Raw genomic sequence first — 21750 nt, forward strand, 5'->3', positions numbered from 1 at the left:
TCTTGAATCTCATAAAATGAGGTGAGGAAATAGCTCACTCGGTAGTTGTCTCGCCTAAAATGAGACGAGGAACTGCAAATAGAACTTAGCAAAGTTGACATACTTTAGCACTATTAAGAGTCGTCACTTAGTTTACCATTAGAGAAAGTAAGAAAGAAAAAAATAGAAATTATTTTAGGTTCGGTGTTTAGTTACGTGTGAAAAAGGGCCTTGACACTATGGCTCACACGCCCAATCAAAGCACAATCTCTACTCCGAAACAATTTGGTCTTTTTAGATAACATATGACGTTTACACAATTTCAATTGTATAACCTAACCTCATGTGTGACTATATATTTTACTTATGTCATAGCCTATAATCTAAGGGATCATGCCCATTATGTTCCTAAACTCCTAGTCTATGTTAGTCTAATGTTTACGTGTGGGAATGTTGAAGGTTCGAGTCAGGAAAGTGAGATGTGCTCCAGATTTGAGTTTTGCCGAGTTTAGTAGATCGTTCTATTTTTAGCCAAAATAAGAGAGAAAATATGTTAGATCGTCTAACAACTAAATTTTGAGCGACATATAGAAACCATGTGAGACTGCTCACCCTCATCAATCTCCTTCTCCTCTCTTTATTTGAAATGAGGACTAAGTAAGGGATGAATACTAAGTGAATGATAGTTAGGGAATGGGTAAAGGTTTTTCACCATTGATTGGTTTCTCGTCTAAGGCTTATTTTTATTTAGTGTCTTATTATTCTTGAAACCTATTATTTCTCTTTTTAAATCTAGATTCAAATAATTTATATAAGAGTTGCATGAATAAAAATTCAAATATTTAACATAACTCTTTTGATCTTGTGTTTTTATAAAATAAAATTTTATAGATTTTGTCTAATAATTTTTTTTTTTTTTTTTTTTTTTTTTGATAAAATACACTTATTTGATAATCTTTAAGATAAACTACTAAAATATTATTTTGTATTTGAAATTTAAATTGAAGAAAATAAAATAAAATAATTTTATTAATTTAGTTGATAAATTAAATAATTTAATGATTATATTAATATATAAAAAATTTATAATAATTATTTTGATATTTTATAAAATATATTAATATATAAAAAAAAGTATTTGAGTTTTTAATTATTTGAATTATTATAATATTATTTATTTTTAAACTTAAAATTTTATAAAATTGAAGTAACAAATATTTGTCTGATCAATATTGTATGATTATGTATTGTTATTAATAACTTTGATATAATTGATTTATTCAGTATATTTTATTTTGATAATAAAAATAATATCACATCTTAATATGATCATTAATATAACTAGAATTATGTGACTTTCTCGATCTTAATACTTCATTCTTGACATAACATCCAATTACCCAACGTTATGAATATACGCCTCCATGTGTTGATTAGAGATGGACTGTCCATATCAATATCCTTCTAAATTTGCTCATTGTCTCGCCGAATTCTAGAAAATATCCTCACATTTCTTTCGGCCCATACATGATATATAGTCGAAGCAAAATTGAGCTTGTATAAGACGCTTTAGTTGTTTAAAATTTGTGTCTGTAATTTTGTTTACTCAGGTGTTTTTTTTTTAATGATTCATTTATTTTTTAAAATATCAAATTTAAGGTTTATCTAGATTATATAAATAAACTCGTGTTGTTATTTCCTTTCCTTTTTGGAGTTTCAATGAAATGACAAATAAGTATAAAAAAAAATAGAATTCTAAAATTCATTTTTTTTATAAGTTATTGATTTATATAATTTTACTTTAGGGATTTTTTTAATTAAAATCTTTATATTATTAAAAAAAAAAGTTGAGATTTTATAAATAAATTGCAATAAGTCTTGACAAGATGGTCATTAAATATATATATATATATATATATATATATATTTGGCTTAGGAAGAATTATTGAAATGTTTTTTATATTTAAAATAAATAAATGATTTAATTTAATTTTGTTATATAATTTAATTTAATTTAATGTAATAGATTAAGAATTTAATAAACCACAAAAAGAAATCCAATACCTTACTATCAAACGGCAGCTTAGAAGAAAGAAAGAAAACAAACACAAAACCTGTTTTAGATCGGTGATCATTGATACCAGAGATCTCATTTCTCTTTCTCTCTCCCGCTCCCCTCTCGGTTGTCCAGGCTTTTTCTGACCAGTAATGATCAATCATTGATCAAATTTATTCATTGTGGAGTTCCACCACTTTCAACGTCTTCCAAATCTTTTACATAATCATTTGAAAACCCTCCACTCGTTTTGTTGTTTTCTCTGCATCGATGCTCAGATTGCTGAAAGTTTAGTTTTTTCCTTTCTGGGTTTATCCAATACTTAACATTAGTCTATGAAATTTGGAGATTTTGCTCGAGATTCACTCAATATGTGAATGTTGTTACTCTTGAGTTGGGTGTCTCTGCTTGGTTGTTGCGAACTCGGCTTATTGCAACTGCCAAGGCACATTTCTCACAGTATAGTTGCATTCACTCGTGACTTTTTCTTATTTCGTCTCTAGATTTCATTTCTATTTTCTGGGTTTCCTTCAACCTGGACCTTCTTTTAATCTTCTCTGTTCTTTCAATTTGACTATTGTGAGAGAGATATGTTAATTTCACCAGAGAAAGAGCAGATCTCAATCTCAATGCCTTGTCAAAGTGGGGAAGAGCCACTCGAATCTTCTTGTTTGGACTCAAACAAGGACTGCTCTAATGTGGTTCTTCTAGCTCCTGAAATACCCATCTCTCTTCCGGCTTACACTGACGTAAATATGGTTCCTGAGCATGAAGAGGATAAACTTCAGCAAACAATCTCAAAGCTAGAAGGCATGTATACAATACTATTTGAGAAGCTTAAGAAAGACGCAGATCAAATTGATGTGCTCAACTTTTGTATTTTGCAGAAGAGATCGAGGAGTTGAGACTGGAGTTGACGTCTTTGGACAAGAAGAGGAGAGATGCACTGAATAAGATATTAGACATCAAAGGTAAAAATGGAGATTTTTTAGGGTTTTTGGGTTGATTCTCTGTAATGTCAATATTACCATTAATAGGTTGCATAAGGGTGTTTTGTCGGATTAGACCAATTTTATTGCCAAACAAGAGGGGTGAAATACATCAATCTATTTCACTTGAATCGGACAAGGTTGTGGTAAGATGTGCTGGAATAAGAAAAGAATTTGATTTTGACAAGGTTTTTCCTCCAAAATCAACCCAAGGTTAGCTTTTTCAACTGTTTTTTCTCCTTATATTAGTCTTTTTCGCCATCTCATTTCCCATTCGTGTTATCGTAGAGGAAGTGTTTGTTGAAGTTGAACCAATTGTCAGATCGGCATTAGACGGGCATAATGTGTGTATATTGGCTTATGGACAAACGAGTACTGGGAAGACATTTACTATGGTCAGTTTAATTCAGACCAGACCAGTTTTACTCTAATAACGAATCCTCAAAAGTATTAATGATGTGGATTTATTTTCAATACACAGAATGGGACTGAAAATAAAGCAGGCATAGTTCCTCGAGCTTTAGAAGAGTTGTTTCGCCAAGCCTCCTCCACGGCTGCTGGCTCCTTTTCATTTACGTTTTCAATTGGCATGATGGAAGTTTATCTAGGCAATCTTAGGGATTTACTAGCTGCCCCTAAACCATCCATGAGAGCAAATGGAACAATATCGAGAAGGTGTGTAATAAAACAGATCCAAATTAAGGAACTGCATTGTATGTTTTCCAACAACCTGTTTAAACTTTTGTTGCAGTAATCTAAACATCCAAACAGATCCAAAGGGATTGGTGGAAATAGAAGGTTTAACTGATGTTGAAATATCAAGCGTGACAAAAGCAGTATGGTGGTACAACAAAGGCAGGCGGGTGAGGTCTACTTCATGGACTAATGTCAATGAGACTTCTAGCAGATCACATTGGTGGGTTATACTCAATCAAATAGTATTTTTGTAGCTTTTGAAATGGATTTATTGTCTTATGCTATCTTTTTAGTTCATATATCTAGTTTAACGAGGATCACTATATCTCGACGTGGAGATGCCTCAATAGGAAAGGAAGAAGAAGTAAGCAAATTGTGGCTGGTTGATCTAGGAGGAAGTGAACGGGTTTTGAAAACTAGAGCCACTGGTCAAACACTTGATGAAGGGAGAGCCATAAATCTTTCCCTTTCGGCTCTAGGAGATGTCATTGCAGCTCTTAGAAGAAAGAGAGCTCATATTCCTTATAGGTAATGAGATCTTGGGTGGACTTTTTTTTCTTCTTTTTTTTCTTTGTTTCTCATTATGATTGATTATTGATTTTCCTTGGCTACAGAAACAGCAGGCTTACACAAATTCTAAAGGATTCTCTTGGTATTGGATCAAATTATAACCTACCCTTTTACTTTTATAGATTGAAAATTGTTTTCACCCGTTCCTGACTGACTGCATTTTAGGTGATGGATCAAAGGTTCTCATGATAGTGCATGTAAGCCAATCAGAAGAAGATGTTGGTGAGACTACTTGTTCACTAGCTTTTGCGACTAGAGCAAGAGCTGTTGAAAACCGAGATCTCCCTGAGGTAAAACGAATTGGCAACATATATATATATATATATATATACATATATATACATATATATACATATATATACATATATACATATATATATATGGTGAAAATTCTTCTTTATTTGAAATATTTGACTCATGATGTATGCAAATGATTAGGATCTGAAGAAACAGAAGGAGAAAAGAATAGGTGAGCTTGAACAAACACTAAGAAATACAGAAGAACAATTAAGAAATGTGGGAATTGAAAAACAAAAGGCTGAATTCTTGTTAAGAGAGAAAAGGAACATCCTTACAACCATGTACTGCAAACCTCTTGAAAATGATGACGAGGTAAAACAAGAAGTCATTTGTCTACTTACAACCCCAACAACAACATTGGTAGAGAAAACAGCTAAAATTAGCAAATCCAATAACTGTATCCCACGGTTCATGAACTCCACCATGGCTAGCCGTCAAAGGTTAAATGCTGGTCAAGTTGAAAGGCAGATAGGAGAAAAAATCACACGGACTTGGGGGGGCAGGAGCTCGGTTCAATTATCAGGTTCTCAATCGATGAGTTATTCAGATCCCCACCAATTCAGAACATTGCTAAGAAATCCCAAGAAGAAGTCCCGATATGGTGGGTTGATGGAAGCACGATTGGTTGATAATCCAGCACCAGGAGCCATGGAGAGTTTTAATAGTAGTAATAGTACCAAATGTAATGTTAAAGAAGAATACAGGCTAGTTGCTGCTGCTGCATCGCATGGCAAAACAGTTACTTCAGATGTGAACTTGAAAGCTCCAATTGGTCGCCACAGAAGAAGAATGTCTAACCTGATCTAATATAACAATTGGTTCATTTAGTTTGTTCCAGTTTGTTTGTTTGTTTGTTGTATTGTTTTGTGTTTTTTTAGCACGAGAGCATGTTGTTTCTTCTTATAAGGTTGTGTTGGAGGTTTCTTTCTTTTCTTACCATTGTTGTTGTACTAATTCTCTAGCTAGTACAATCAGACAATTAATTATGTTTATATTTTCACTGTTTCTTCCTGATTTTACTCACATCAATAACTCTATGTTTTACACAACTGGTTTACTATTTACTTAAATTCATTATGGCCTTCTCTTTATCATGAATTAGGGCTTCTATTTTTTGAAAATTTTGTCCAAATATTTATCATGATGGACGTGATGTTTTTGAATTCCTAGCTGATTCAGTCCATCTAAATCCAAATTCTTGTGTTCTCGAGATTGGATGTGGTACACTTCGAGTTGGCGTGCATTTTATCAGCTACCTAGAAGCGCAGCACTTCCACTGTTTAGAACGAGACGGGCTCTCTCTAATGGCTGCATTTAGGTATGAACTTCCTTCACATGGTTTACTGAAGAAACGACCCTTAATTGTCAAGGGAGAGGACATGGATTTCAGTAAATTTGGAGTTGGAACAGCATATGAATTGATTTATGCAAGTGCTGTTTTTCTTCATATGCCTGGTAAGCTTGTTTGGGTAGGATTAGAGAGGCTAGCTGAGATGGTTAAAGCTAATGATGGTAGAATATTTGTGTCGCATAATATCAAATTTTGTTCTAGACTTGGCGGAGATGAGTGTACTAAGAGACTAAGTGGTCTCGGACTTGAATATGTTGGGAAACATACACATGATAGCTTGCTTTTCAATCATTTTGAGATTTGGTTTGAGTTTAGGAGATCAAAATAGTACAACTCTGATATATAGATATTGTAAAATTATCTTCTCTTTTTTATTTGTGACAACATTGTTATGGAAAAATATTGAGTGTCATTCTATTATTTATTCATTTGGAAGTAGTTTGTTGTTTTTTTTCCATTTTTGCTAGAAATAAATGCAACTACTGGACAATGATGCTGATCAAATATGATCTCAATTTTAAGAGTTCTCTATTGCATCTACTACTTTTGATTGAGAGAAGCAAGCAAACAAATGATATAGGACAGTTTTTTAGTCTTAGTTTTATAACTGAAAATTTAATATTATATGAAACAAGAAGTTTAACTAAACGCACTTTGAAGTGATAAAAGTAGTTTATAATAAATAAGACAGGGTCATTTAAAAAACTTTTAACTGTTGTTGTGTTCAAAAAGACAGAATCCTGAATCTCATTAATTTTTTACCATTTTACCTTTCTAGCTCGGATGAATCTTCTTCAAAGTAAACCCAAAATTATTTCTTTAGATTTTTCATTCATTGGTGTCTTCATTATTGTGAATATGTTGGACATCTTTATTTAATTTTATTTTAATTGACAGATTATTCTTGAAAGAGTACTCTATCTACATGGTTTTATTTGATCAAATACTAATATATAAATAGAAAACCATATATCACTAATTTTAAAATTTATTTAATAGGGTATTTAATTATTTAAACTAGTGACGTGGCTTTATAGAAAATAATGAATTATTTATATCATATTTTGATTATTTTTTAGTTTTTTTTTTTTTTTGTTAATGTCAATATTTTAGAATTTTATTTTATGTTAAATTTAACTTATTTCTCAAAATAATAATTTAATTTTTTTAATTTTGTTTTGTTTTAACAATAAATATTTATTCAAAATATTAATATTATTGTAATATTTATTATATATTATTACCTATTTTGTATTGTTACTCCAATTCTCACATTTTAAATTCAAATAAAATAAGAAAAATTCTATAAAACTACATTGTTCAAATTCAAAGTGTATAGATCTTCTCTCAATATAAGAGTTCAAAATATTATTCTTTGCGAAAATTTTAACAACACCGACCTAATTTTGAACCTGAAAGCGTCAGATTCATGTATGTGTAGGGAGATTGTCATTTTACGGACACTGGATCATCCAAATGTAATAAAGTTGGAGGGTTTAGTTACGAGTCGATCGAGAATATACTTGGTATTCGAATATATATATGGAGCATGATTTGGCTAGCTGGTCTTGCTGCCAGCCGAGACATCAGGTTCACTGTTTTAAATTTTCAAGTTATTATTATCTTCACTTTTCACTTGTATTATATTATACCATTGTATTGGTCTTCCTTATTGACTGACATGACTGACTGACTATTTCATGTCACAACAGGTGAAATGTTACCTGAAGCAGCAAACTGTTGTCTGTCTGGACTTGAGTATTGTCACAGCCGTCGCGTGCTTCATCCAGACATTAAAGGATCAAATTTACTTATTATTATTGATGATGGTATTCTCAAAATACCCGATTTTGGGTTGGCAACTATTGTAGTGTAGACCCCAACCACAACAACCCCATGACAAGTCGGCTGGTTACATTGTGGTATCGAGCTCCAGAGTCGCTTCTTGGAGCCACTAATTATGGATGGTGTAGGCATAGACAGACTTGTGGAGTGCTAGCTGGTGGTTGTATTTTAGCTGGGAAACCTATTTATTATGCCTGGACATATATATATACAGTGGTAACTATAAATTCTACTTGTTGTTGGCTGCTTGCTTGCTTGAGTATTGTTTTCTTGTTTTTGAAATGTGAAATCCTTTTAATTCATCCCCAATTGGAAAAGCCACTTCAGTTTTTGTCAACATTTTACTTGCTCGAGCTGATTATTCTCAAGGGTTATTGCTTAATTGATAAGGTAATGTTTTTTTACTGCATCATTTTTATACGTCGTCAATAACAAAAGGGTCTTTTTGCAACCTTTTCTAAAATGTGGATCAATGAAATGGAACGGTTGCATCCTTAAAAAAAAAAGGTACCATATATGCATGCTGAGAGCTGCAAAAAAATGGCAGGTAGATGGTGGTAAGAAAGCAAGATCACGAGACTGGGATGTTCGTGCAATGCCTGCACCGGAAGCTAATGCTAATCTTCAATCGAATGTTGATGTATGTTTCAATTTGATTTGTTTTGGGTGGTTACCTTTTCCAATGGAAGGAAACTGGTTGCTGACACATGATGCATGAATTAATGATTATGTGAAGCAGCCTAGGCGTCTTATTAGCCATGCAAACGCGAAAAGCAAAAGCGAGAAGTTTCCTCCACCTCATCAAGATGGAGGAAGTCAATTACTCGAGGGGGTGGTTCCTTTGGGCGCTTCACACCGCTTTGATCCTTCCCTTGAGCGTAGTAGGCCCTTCTGGTGATCCTTTTGTTGCTGTTTAATTAATTGTTCAAAAGGGGATGTAAAAATCTTATTATTAAGTTGTTTCCTTCACAAGATTCATTCAATCCCTCCCTCCAAAAAAAAAAGAAGATCAAGGGACATGCATGATTATGGTGGTAATAATAAACTCTAGTCTACTTTTCTCTTTCATTCCATTCAAATATACACAAAAAAGAGAATAAATTACTCTAGAGTTCTTTATTTGTTGTTGGGTTGGGGTTCTTTGACTTCTTCTTCTTATATATATATCATGTTATCTCACTTTTTTTTTTCTTTTTCTTTTGATTTTTAGATATTAAAAGATTCCCCTCCCCCAAACACATTTTGTTGCTTCCCATAGTTGTTGTGTTCAAAAAGACAGAATCTTGAATCTCATTAAATTTTTACTATTTTACCTTTCTAGTTTAATAGTTGGATGAATCTTTTTTAAAGCAAACCTAAAATTATTTTTTTAGATTTTTCATTCATTGGTGTCTGTATTATTGTGAATATATTGGACATCTTTATTTAATTTTATTTTAATTAACATATTATTCTTGAAAGAATACCCTATTGGTTTTATTTTAAATTTCAAAAAATAATTAATTATTTATATCATATTATGATATTTTTTTTAATTTTAGTTTTCTAAATTGATTTTTTAAGTTTTTGTTAATATCAGTATTTTAGAATTTTATTTGATGTTAAATTTAACTTATTTTTTAAAAAAATATTTTTTTTTGTTTTTTTTTGTTTTAACACTAAATATTTATTCAAAATATTAATATTATTGTAATATAAATATATTATATTTTGCATTGTTACTAAAACTCTCCCACTTTAATTTCAAATAAAATAAGAAAAATTCTATAAAACTACATTGTTTAAATTCAAAGTGCCTAGATCTTCCCTCAATATAAGAGTTCAAAATATTATTTTTTTGGGATAATTTTTATTTTTATGATAATATAGAAGACCAAGTTCCTAATTTTTTAATCTTAAATTAATTTTAACACCGATTATTTGAAATTGTAGTGTTGTTTTATTTTTTAATTCAACATTCTACTTATTTAGCTTCATTCAAAATCATAGTAACATTACTTAATTAAAATTGAGTCCAACACTCTACAATACACACAGTAACTTCAAATAAAAGCAATTGATTGGTTAAACGCGTTTACAACCTATTAATATAAATAATGAAACTATGATTAGAAGAAAAATTACCTTGAATCATACACCTACAATATTCAACGTACAGAAGGAAAAAATATTAAACTTGGATCCTCCTTCAACTTAATAACATGGAAGAAATGGATGGAGCGCCTTAAGAACATTCGCGCAGGAACTCGTTCATTAATGCAGAGAGTTGTTGCGATTGCTGCGCGGGTGATGCAAATTGCATCTGATCATCAGAACAAAGAGATGACGAAAGTCAGTCTGATGATGCTTCATTTATTATTGTATTTGAGGAGGGGACTTGAGGATCGAAATTGAGATATTGATCCATCTGCATCTGCCAATCACCATTAATAATGTCCCTTGTCCAGGGCAATGACGGCAGATCATCAGACGAATCGGGAGTAAAGGGTTGATTACCAACATTATTTTCTAAATTATAAAGGTTGGAGAAGCTTTGATGCTGCGATTTGAGGAACTCCATTTTGGAATTGATGATATTAAGCTTTGCTGCGATTTGATCGGAAAAATCTTTAAAGAATTTGAGGACAAACCATTAACCAACGATAAAAAAAATCTCTATTCCAAGAACCGGGCCGGGGACTTGTTTGTCGTTGAAATTGAACGGTTGTTCCTACGACTCCAACACAAACTCCACTCTTATTATTATTATTAAATAATTTGGACTGGTGTTCCTTGTATCGCTTGAGAATGGGTTTGAGTTGGTTAGGATTTTCCGGCCAAGTCTCCACTTCTCTTCCGTCGGTCGAGAAAGATAAGATGAACACATCAACGCTACACAGCGTTGATAATTCCAGAGACTTCTTCTTTATTTTCTTCAACGTCTACGGAGAAGTTTTCACCATTTCCGATCGATCCTTCCTATACGTACGTAGAGAGTAGAGGAGCTATATCAACTTCTTAATTAATAGCTTTTCTTATTACGTTTATTTGCATTTAAACATAAACATAAACTAACCTAATCAACTAAACAACCCAATTAAACTAACCTAATAATTACAACAGCCCAATTACTTATTTTTCCACTTGCTTAATCACGATGTCGTACGCACTTTTTTTTTTTATAAATTTGTTCCCCTGTATATCCAATCAACTAAACAACCCAATTAAACTAACCTAATAATTACAAAAACCCAATTAAACTAACTAGGTAATCAAACAAGATATAAATAGGGTTGAACCCAATTCCCAACTCTAACCCAAACCCAAAATATTAATTTGGGTTGGGTTGAGTTTAATTTGGATTACGTTGGGTTTAATTTGGGTTGGATTAGGTTAGGGTTACCCAAATTACTCAAATTTAATTTAATTCTTTCTTATTAATTCAATATAAACTAACCATCTTTCAACTTTAATATATTCTCTTGATTTTTACTACGTTGATCTCAATTATAATCGAACACGTTTTTGACAAGTTTAAGATAATGTCAATGACTTCAATGCGGTTGTTTTGCTTAATCCATATGCCTACTCTAGGAGTAGCTTTAAGATAATGTAGAATCATGTATATAGCAGAAAGGTGTGAAGTTTTTGGAGCATGCATGAATTGACTTATATTGCTAACTGCAAAAGTTATATCGGGACGAGTAACTGTTAGGTAGATAAGTTTACCTACAAGTCTTTGATATATACTAATGCCGTGAAGAGGTGTACCTTCTTCGGTGTTTAATTTAGCAGTTGTTTCAATGGGAGTCTTTGCGGATTTTGCAGCAAGCTTCCAGTTTCTTTTAATAAGTCCAAGACATATTTTCTTTGAGAAAGAAACAAATCTTTCTTAGAATGATCAATTTTTATCCCAAGAAAATAATTGAGAGTGTCAAGGTTTTTAATATCAAACTACTACTGCAAATACTTTTTAACCTTGAGGATATCACTTGAGTTATTACCTGTTACTATAATATCATCCACATACACAAGTACAATAGTTTCCTCATAGTCTAATCCATAAGTTTGGGTGTATCCTTTGGCAATAAGTCGGGCTTTATATCTTTCAATTTTTCCTAAGCTATCATACTTGATTTTGTATATCCATTTACAACCAATCACTTTCTTACCTTTAGGAAGAGGGATAAGAGTACATGTATTATTCTTTTCTAGAGCCTCTAATTCCTTATGCATGGCAACACACTAAGTAGGGCTTGACTTGGCTTCTTGAAATGTTTTTGGCTTTATTTTATCAACAAATGTGGTAAAAGCACGGTATTAATTAGATACATTTTCATACGATAAGTATTTTTGAATAGGATACTTTACCTAATAAAGATGATAATCTTTAAGCTTTTTCGATGGTTGAACAACCCTTGAGGACCTTCGAACATTGTCATCCCTTATAGTTATTTCTGAAATGCCTCCAAAGATAGATCCATTATTATCTTCTACCCCTTAGAGGTGTACTTAGTGTCTCATGAATAGTGTCTGGAATGTCACTTTGAGTTTCATAGTCATTATTTGTGACCGAATCATTATGATTTTCTTCTTGTGGGATATCACATGGTGTCCCTTTTTATGCTTCTTTATTTGGAGAAGTATTTGAATCGCTCTCAGAAAAAATATTCCTGCAAGAACAATTCATATCCATGGGCAATACATGATCTTGCCAACCAAACTCATTGAGATCATCACTATTATCCTCCTTATTTTTGTAGTAAACTTCATCTTCATTGAAGATGACATTACGAGAAATATAGATTTTTTTAGAAATAGGATCATAACATTTATATCCATTTTGTGTAGTAGAATAACAAAAAAAATAGCTTTAACTAATTGAGGACTTAATTTATCATTATGGTTTATATGCACATAACATACACAACCAAAGACGCGGAGATGATTAATGTCACTTTTCTTATTTTTTAATTTTTCTAAAGGACTCAATTTATTAAGAACGCTGCTAAAATACAATTAATGAGATGAGTAGCAGTAAGTAAAGCATCGAACCAAAATCTTTTTGGAACATTAGATTGAAATAATAGAGAGTGAGTAACCTCAAGAAGATGGCGATTTTTCCTTTCCGTCGTACCATTATGGGTCGGGGTATGGACACAAGAGGTTTGATGCATTATACCTTTTGTTTTGAGAAAAGAGGAAATTTTTTTATTGAAATATTCAGTACCGTTGTCAGTTCTAAATAATTTTATTGAAGCTTGAAATTGGTTTTCAATAAAAGAAACAAACTCTAAAAATTTTGAAAATACTACTGATTTATCATGTAATAAAAAAATCCAGGTGGATCTTAAAAAATTATCTATGAATGAAACATAATATTTAAAATTATTATAAGAAGTAGTAGGTGCTGGACCCCAAACATCAGAATGAATTAACTCAAAAGAAGCTTTAGATAAACTATTTGAATTGTGAAATGAAAGTCTAGATTGTTTAGCAAAATGACATACATCACAATCTAAAAAATCAAACTTCGATTGAAATAATTTTCTAAGCACATGCTTTGATGGATTTCCTAAACGACGATGCCATAGAAAATTAGAATTATTCTTGGAATGTAAAGCATAACTAGAAAGATTAATAATGTAAAAGTTATTTTCAAGTCTTCTTTTACTAATCATGATCCCGGTCAACTTTTCTTGAAAAATAACATCAACGTCAAAAAAAAATAACTAAGCAAATAAGGTCCTTTGTGATTTTACTAACCGAGATTAGATTTGGTGATAATTCAGGAACATACAGGACATTATCAAGTTGTTTTGAGAAATGTTTAATCGATCCAATTCCATGAATGGGAATACTATAATCATTAGCTACTTTAACATTTTGATTTAGTTTTTTCAAATTTAAATTTTCAAAAAATTCTTTATTTTTAGTCATGTGATTTGTGGCGCCGTAATCAACAATCCAATAGTTTGAAGAGGAATTGAGATTAGAAGAATACACAGAAATACCTTGATCCACTTGATTAGTGGACTTCTCTTGTCGGGTTTTCATGAACTCAGAGAATTGGAGAAAGAGTTTTAAGTTGTCTGGATCTACACCATGTATTTTATTATGATTAGGCTTTGGAGTATTCCCTTTATCTTGGGTTTGCTTGTTTGAAGGGAGAGCCCAATCTGAGGAACTCTCCACCTTAAAGACGTTAGAGGCCCTGTCTTCATTTGACCCAACTTGAGTCTAGTCTCTCACTATACTACCTTTTCTATTTTCATGGGTGAGAAATCCTCTTTGACCCTTTCAGGTGGCCATTGCTGGTCCTCTCCAAATCGATGAAAAAAGAGAAAAAGATTCAAATAGCCAATGGGGCTTGGAGAAAATAGAAGAAATAATCTAAGAATAATAAATGAAATAGTGATGAAAAGAATCAGGGTCTCGAGAGATTATATTGTCGTTCCTATCCAATCCAATGAAGAAAGAGGAAAGAAAAAGATTTAGAGAGCCACTTGGACTTGATGAAAATAGAAGATCTCGGGCCGGAGTTTCAAGAGATTAGATTGAGTCGAATCAACCGTGCTCTGATACCATGCAAAAAAGAGAATATAGAAAGATTGTAAAAAAGAGAATATAGAAAGATCTTTGTATTATTGTAGAAAAAAATGTTATCATTGTATTTACACATAATTGACTATTAATAGGCAATTAAGAATTAGCCGTTAGACACAAACCTTGAATTTAATGTATAAGGTCATATTCAACGCGGTATAGGGCCATGTTCAGCGTTATTTTTATGTTCAAAAAACTTGAATTTTTATATATGAAAGTCATATTCAGTGCGATATAAGGCCATGTTCAGTGCGGTATAAGGTCATGTTCATCATGGTATAAGGTCATGTTCAACGCTGTCTCAAGCCATGTTCAGTGCGGAATCAGGCCATGTTCAGTGCGGAATCAGGCCATGTTCAACACTGTTTTTATGTTAAAAAACTTGAATTTAATGTATGAAAGTCATGCTCAGCGCATTATAAGGCCATGTTCAGTGTTGTTTTTATGTTTAAAAAACTTTAATTTTCATGTAAAAAAGTCATGTTCAACGCGGTGTAAGGCCATGTCTAGCGCGATATAAAACACTGTTCAGCGTGATATAATACAATGTTCAGCGCGGTATAATGTCATGTTCAACGTTGTTTTTATATTAAAAAAATGAATTTCCATGTCTAAAGGTCATGTTTAGCTTTGTTTTTATGTTAAAAAAGACTTGAATTTTAATATGAGTGCAGTATAAGGTCATGTTCTTTAAAAAACATAACTATAGATAGGACTATTAAACTAAAACTTACTTTTATATAAATAAAAACATACATTTTTGTCAAATCTCTATACATTTGTGCCAAATGTTAATCTATACAATTGTTTCAAATATCTACACATTTCTTCGTTTGTTGAGCTCCTGGTATAATTCACTACTTTTTAAGGCAATAAGTTCATGTTTGTTGATCTCTAACTTCAGGATCGCAGCACAATATGTTATTATAAGTGTCTCAATTATTCACTTTGTCTTAAAAAATTAAGTCTTAGCAGGTTAGTATAGAGAACTCAAACAATCAAACATGTTAAAAATTGTATAACTTACATTTTCTTTTGTAAGTTCACAATTACATTATGTTGCATCTCCTACATAGGTCTTCATGTGTATCATATAGAAGATTCCATAGTTTATTTTATTATTTAGTGATTGTCATGAAACTTATAAAACCCTGATCGCAAACTGAGTTATTAAAATGTCAATTGGTAAGTTAATTCTTTGTAAAAATTTGTAAACGCGTTTTTCTATTTACTAATATAAATAGAAAAGAAGATTATTTGACAATGGAACGTTAAGATTTTAGAGAAATTCAGTGGATTACTATGGCCAGAGCTGACAAATATTTATCCTCTTATTTTATCTTCTTTGGAAATGGAATATTTTAAATTATTTGGAATTATTTGCATCTCACATTGATGAAGAAAAGATAAAAATGCTAATTTAAAAAAAGTGTTAAAGCACTGAACATGGTTTAGTTCAGTGCTAAACATTTTTCAACACATATAATAGATTAAAAAAAAAATTCAAAATATAATGGTCTAAATCTTGGTTTAAATACATATAACTTACAACTACAAAACTAAAAACCTAGAAATACGAATATTATTTCGACAGTAGAAGCAAAATAGTACAAAATTAGAAATAACTTACCTTTGAAAGTTTTCGACAAACGTGTTGGATGCAGTTCCAGAAACGATATCCTTATAAGTAAAAGAATAGAACTTGTTACGTTTGCGATAAAAAAAACAGGATTTTGAATGGCAAATGACTAATAGTGTTGAAGGCTTACCATTTTCGAATGAGTATAACTCTCTCCGGCAATAAAGGCGATAAGACAAAATAACAGTGAACTAGGGTTTTATTAAAGAAGAATAGACGAAGAGAACGGTAAAATAAGGTTTCTCTACAAGCTGAAAAAGAGACGAAGAGAACAATGAAATAGGGTTTCTCTACAAGTTAAAGAAGAGACAAAGAGAAGAATCGTTTATGAAAATATGAAAATCGAGGAAAAATAAGAATTCGAATAGGGGGAGAAAAAAAGGTGACAATGTGGCGTGCCACATAGATTCGTGACCTTGCTTTCGTGACAATCTCATTTCCCTAATAATTTCTTATAAGTTATATATATGTCCGAATTATCAAATTGGGACTCCTCAATTCGGATTTCTAAAAAAAAAATTTAAAACTTTATAATTTGGAACTCCTTATTGTTAAAGTTATATAAAACGAGGTTACGATTTCAAACATCGTTAACTTATATATGTGTTATTTATAAATAATAATAATAAAAAATACATTGTCAATAATAACATTTTATTTTTTAAAAAGTTAATATATATATATATATATATATATTAGAAAAATAACATGGTAATATGAATTAGTTATATGCGTGCTTTCCATCTTCACCTCTGTCTGCACACATCATTCAGTTCGCGATTCTCCGGTCGTCCTCCCTCGTCGTTCATTCATAGTTTGTCTTTAACATCTCAACTTTTCTAACCCGATATACTTAAATGGTTAATTTAATATTTTAGTGTATAAAATTCAAATTATAATTTTTATTTTTCAATTCATTTTAGTTTTTTAATTTAAATAAAGGTTGTAATGTTCTTTTGATACTGAAATTATGTTTTTTTTAAGTTTTATAAGAAATTTGATTAGGGTTATTTGTTCTTGAAATAAATTTAGGGTTTTCAAAATTTAAATGAAAAATAGGTTTTTGTTTTTGTTTTTTTAAATTGAAATAACAATTTAGTTAGAATTATCATTCAATGTTAAATATAAACTAAGTTAAGTTAAAGATGTCTATAATATTTTGAATCCCCTCAATAAGATATGAGATATATCAAAACTATAGTACACCAAATATGTGATTTGTTTTATTATAAAATTATTTTTAATAATAAAAAAAATTATTTGAATTTATTTTGTTTAGTATAAGGTTATTTTTAATAAAAAATCATATTAATTAAATAATGTTTCATCAGGTTCTAACGACATCTTGTCAAGAAAAAAAATGAAGGCCCTTAATACCCCCATTAAGTCTAGAAAATCTTTCTCAAAATTACATACAATTAATTTGTATTTTTTTTAAAATAATTTTTTAGTGAAATTTCTCAAACATCACACTTGAATTTGTACAAATTTGTGAAATTCATATATAATGTCCAATAAAATTTGATGGTCTTTATTGATGCGGATCAATTATGCATTTGAGATTTGAAGGAATTTGTTTAATCATTGAACTACAAAACTCGGTCTCTCTTTAGGGTTTGGTAATGTGGGGGTGACGATGATTTAAGTCCTTCAATATTAATTATGACGTGTTAGAGGTTGCACAACTTTTTAAGAGTTATCTAGATGTTACTATTTACCTTAATCTTGATGATTCTATGAACCAAGTTAGACTAACTTGTATTAAACATGATACCTATACAAGTTCAATATTTTTAATATTGTAGTGAGGGAGAATAATGCGAAGAAGAGGCAAAATTTGAAGATGAAAAATTTAAAGTTGAAGAAGAGGTTGATGTTGAAGTTGAAACGGTGGTAGAAGAAAATTTAGAAAATAAAATGTCTAAAGATTTTGAAGAAGATATAAAAGAATTTGAACTTAATGTTGAAGAAGAGGTTGTAGTTGAAACGGAAGAGGAAATTTTGTTATTAAAAGAAAGGGTATTGGAGAGAATCAACATAATATTGATGAACATAATATTGATGAAGATGTTGAAGAAGAAGAGATTGGTGAAAATGAATATTATGTTACTGAATAAAGGGTATTGACGAAAATTAACATAATATTGATGAATATATTAAAGTTTGAGAAGAAAAGATCGGTGAAGATGAAGATAAAAGTGGAAGAGAAAATCCATTCGGTTAAATTCAAGGTGGAAGTGGAATTCCATATGAAAAAGTGGTGAAAACCTCTTTTCATTAGAATGGAAAAGATAGTAAAGTAACTCAAAATGAGTTCTCAAAAATATGTAGATGAGAGTGATGAAGTAGTTACATATGTGATGAAGATATTGATAGTGATTATGAAGGTTTTGATGACAATGTCATATCTCACGATCAAGCCCCACCATTATAGGCTCCCGATTTTTCAAATATAATAGCATTATTAATTATATTTTATATTTTTTTTCTTATTAAATATATATTATACATTTTTATCTCATTCCCATACTATAATATATTAGCCATTAATATCTCATTTTATATTATATAAATATTAATTATATAATTAATTAACTATATTTCACGCTATTTTCTATTATACCACCCCTTTTTTAACCTAATATTGTACTAGTAATTTTATAACCCTAAACCCTATTATTGCCGCCTTCATTCTCTAATTATATTCTAAGTTTATAACCTAATAATTTTTTAAGCCTAAAGGTCGTTATTTTCTATGCTAATATTGTCTTCCCACATATTTTGTATATTTTAACTTCTCTCACTTTTATCAATCTTCAAGTTTAAAAAATCGTAACCACTTCTTTGAGGTAATGATGTTATTGACACACTTATTTATTAAATTTTTTCTTATTCTTATATTTATCTTCCTAATCTTTTACCATTTTAAAATACCTATCATTATATTTTTCTTATTACCAATATATTACCAATATTACCAATATTATCACTTGACCAATATTACCAACATGAGATTAGGGTTTAGAGACAGCAGACCATATATTACCAATATTATCAAATCATGCTTTAAAATTACGAAAAATATATCACTTGACCCTATCACTAGCTAATTTTTATTTTCTTTTTTAGAAGTCTAGATATAGTTAAATAATCTTACTTAATGCATTAATTTATTATTAACTTTAGAATTTATAAATTAGTTTAAATATTTTAGGTTTAAATAATGAAGAAAAGTATAAATTATAAAGATCAAATAAGGTTTTGAAAATATGAGTCAGGTGCTTCTACAAAAAAAATATCAAGAAACGATACAAGACAATGACATAATCATTAGTGGGTTCAATTTTAAACTGTTCAATGCAAAAAAAAAAATCCAAAATTTTCTATATTTGTGTCAAGATGGAAATAAAGAAAATGATAGTGTAATAGTAGGAGATGAAGTATTTGAATAACCTTTTAGTAATCTTGAGTAAATGAAGAAAATGATTGTTGTTATATATTTAATTCAGATATATATTTTGTTAATTATAAACTTTATAACTATTAATTATAAACAAAATTTAAATTAAAACAAAAAAATTAACTACAATTTTAGGAGCCACAAAATTAAAATTTGTATTAAACCCCTAATACTTATGGTCGGCCCTATTGACGATCTAGTATGATGTTACATTACAACTCCAAGTCGATTAATGATTCGATAAGATTTATGGTTGTGATGTTTTTTGAAAATAAAAGACATTAAGATTGCAATTAGAAATTATGCTTGTAATTATCATGTTAGTCTACAATGGTTGAAACAAGACTCTTATCGAATGCGGGTGAAGTGTACGACTAAGGATTGTTTGTGGCAATTTTTTTAATAGTAAAGACAACGCATAAAAGTTGAATTATGAAGACATACTATTCAAAGTATATAAATATTATTTAGACAATCTTAAGAGGTTGATTACTACCCGTTATGTTGTCTTAAAATTTAGGGACAATATTTTGTCGCAACAAGACATATATGTGAGTACAATACAACAATTATGTAAGGAGTTATTGAATCCAACTACTCATGTTTCTCCACAGACAACATCATTAAATCTTGCTTCTCGTGTTTCTCCTCGGACAACACCATCAATTCTCGCTCATCATGTTCCTTCTCAAACAACCCATTGAATATAACTTCTTGTACCTCTCACTCCTATTGAATCAAATTACTCGCGTTCCTCTATATCCAATCCAATTCACTAGAAATCAATATCGATAACAAGTAAGGTTACAAACTCAACATCTTCATCAACCATATTGAAGATTGATGTCCCTCAATTAGGTCACGGAACTAAGACACATGAACTAATGTTCAATAAAAAACTAGAAATAACAAGTAACAAACTACAATAGATGGCTACAAAGAAGAAAATGGATACTATTAGAAAGAAATATGTGTTTACGTTTCGAGAGAGCAAAACTACATGAAAAATGAAATGTGTTTATTTTTTGTTTTTGGCTTATTTTTTACTTGAAAAAACTTGCTTATGGTTTATATTTTGTTTTATTTATGGATAATGGTTTTGTTTATGGTTTTATGTTTTCGATAAGTTTATGAATAATGTTTCTTTTTTATGATTTTTAGTTTTAGTTTTTTTTTTATGTATAATAGTTATTAAATATCATTTGTTTATGAATAATAATTATTTAAAAAATAAAACACTAAATCGATTTCAAGAAACAAATAGCCTAAATCGAATTTCTTGAAAAACATTTAAAAAAATCCCTTATTTCACTTTCAAAAGAGTATAGAACTTTTATTTAAACTAGCAACGCAAGGTTAAATAAAAGGGCAAATTACTTGGGCGGTCCTCTAATTACTATGATCGCTCATTTTTAGCCCTCAAATTAATTTTTAAAACAAATCGTTCATTCAACTTTTTGGTTAAACATAACGGTTTAAATTTAATTTATTTTATATACTATCTTTAATCTTATTATATATATATATAATTATCAAATCACTTTTATATATATATATATATATCTTTTAAAATTAATTTTTATATTTATATAATTATTAAATCTATTATAAATATAAATATAAATATAAATATAAATATAAATATAAATATAAATATAAATATAAATATAAATATAAATATAAATATAAATATAAATATAAATATAAATATAAATATAAATATAAATATAAATATAAATATAAATATAAATATAAATATAAATATAAATATAAATATAAATATAAATATAAATATAAATATAAATATAAATATAAAAGAATGACAAATTATCTGGGAGGCCCTCTAGTTACTCTGATCGCTCACTTTTAGCTCTCAAATTAATTTTTAAAACAAATTGCCCCTTCAACTTTTAGAAAGGTCACCAATGACATTTCCGTCAACTTTTTATTAAACAAAATGGTTTAAATTTATTTTTTTTCATATATTATCTTTAATATTATTATATATATATAATTATTAAATCACCTATATATATATAATATTATAGATATTTTATATTATTAATGTGAGAAAAAATTTAAGAAAAAATATATATTAATAATAAAAAATGCATTCTTAAAATTTTGCATGTTTTAAGATTCGAACATTGGTTTTAAGTATGAAGTGTGAATACGTTAGATTACTTGAGATTCTTAAAATAATTTAATTATTTTATATATATATATATATATATATATGGTATTTTATTATCAATTAATTAATTTTTTTATTGATTAAAA

General features: G+C 29.7%; 2 protein-coding genes across 2 annotated transcripts; both read left to right on the plus strand.

Annotated features, from left to right (window-relative positions):
- Positions 1 to 2093: 2093 nt before the first annotated feature.
- LOC124945942 (kinesin-like protein KIN-14U) lies at positions 2094 to 5595 on the plus strand. The gene is made up of 10 exons (XM_047486479.1): positions 2094 to 2845; positions 2923 to 3006; positions 3073 to 3237; positions 3313 to 3419; positions 3506 to 3699; positions 3776 to 3940; positions 4027 to 4248; positions 4335 to 4372; positions 4456 to 4580; positions 4729 to 5595. The coding sequence occupies exons 1-10, from the start codon at positions 2626 to 2628 to the stop codon at positions 5395 to 5397; spliced, it is 1989 nt and encodes a 662-aa protein (XP_047342435.1). The 5' UTR covers positions 2094 to 2625; the 3' UTR covers positions 5398 to 5595.
- A 131-nt stretch (positions 5596 to 5726) lies between these two features.
- LOC124909681 lies at positions 5727 to 6333 on the plus strand (the record flags this gene model as incomplete). Its single annotated transcript, XM_047450337.1, has 1 exon — positions 5727 to 6333. A coding segment is annotated over one exon (543 nt), but the record flags the coding sequence as incomplete, so codon positions are not given.
- Positions 6334 to 21750: the final 15417 nt, after the last annotated feature.

This window comes from Impatiens glandulifera, chromosome 7 (genome assembly GCF_907164915.1).
Source record: "Impatiens glandulifera chromosome 7, dImpGla2.1, whole genome shotgun sequence".
NCBI lineage: Eukaryota > Viridiplantae > Streptophyta > Magnoliopsida > Ericales > Balsaminaceae > Impatiens > Impatiens glandulifera.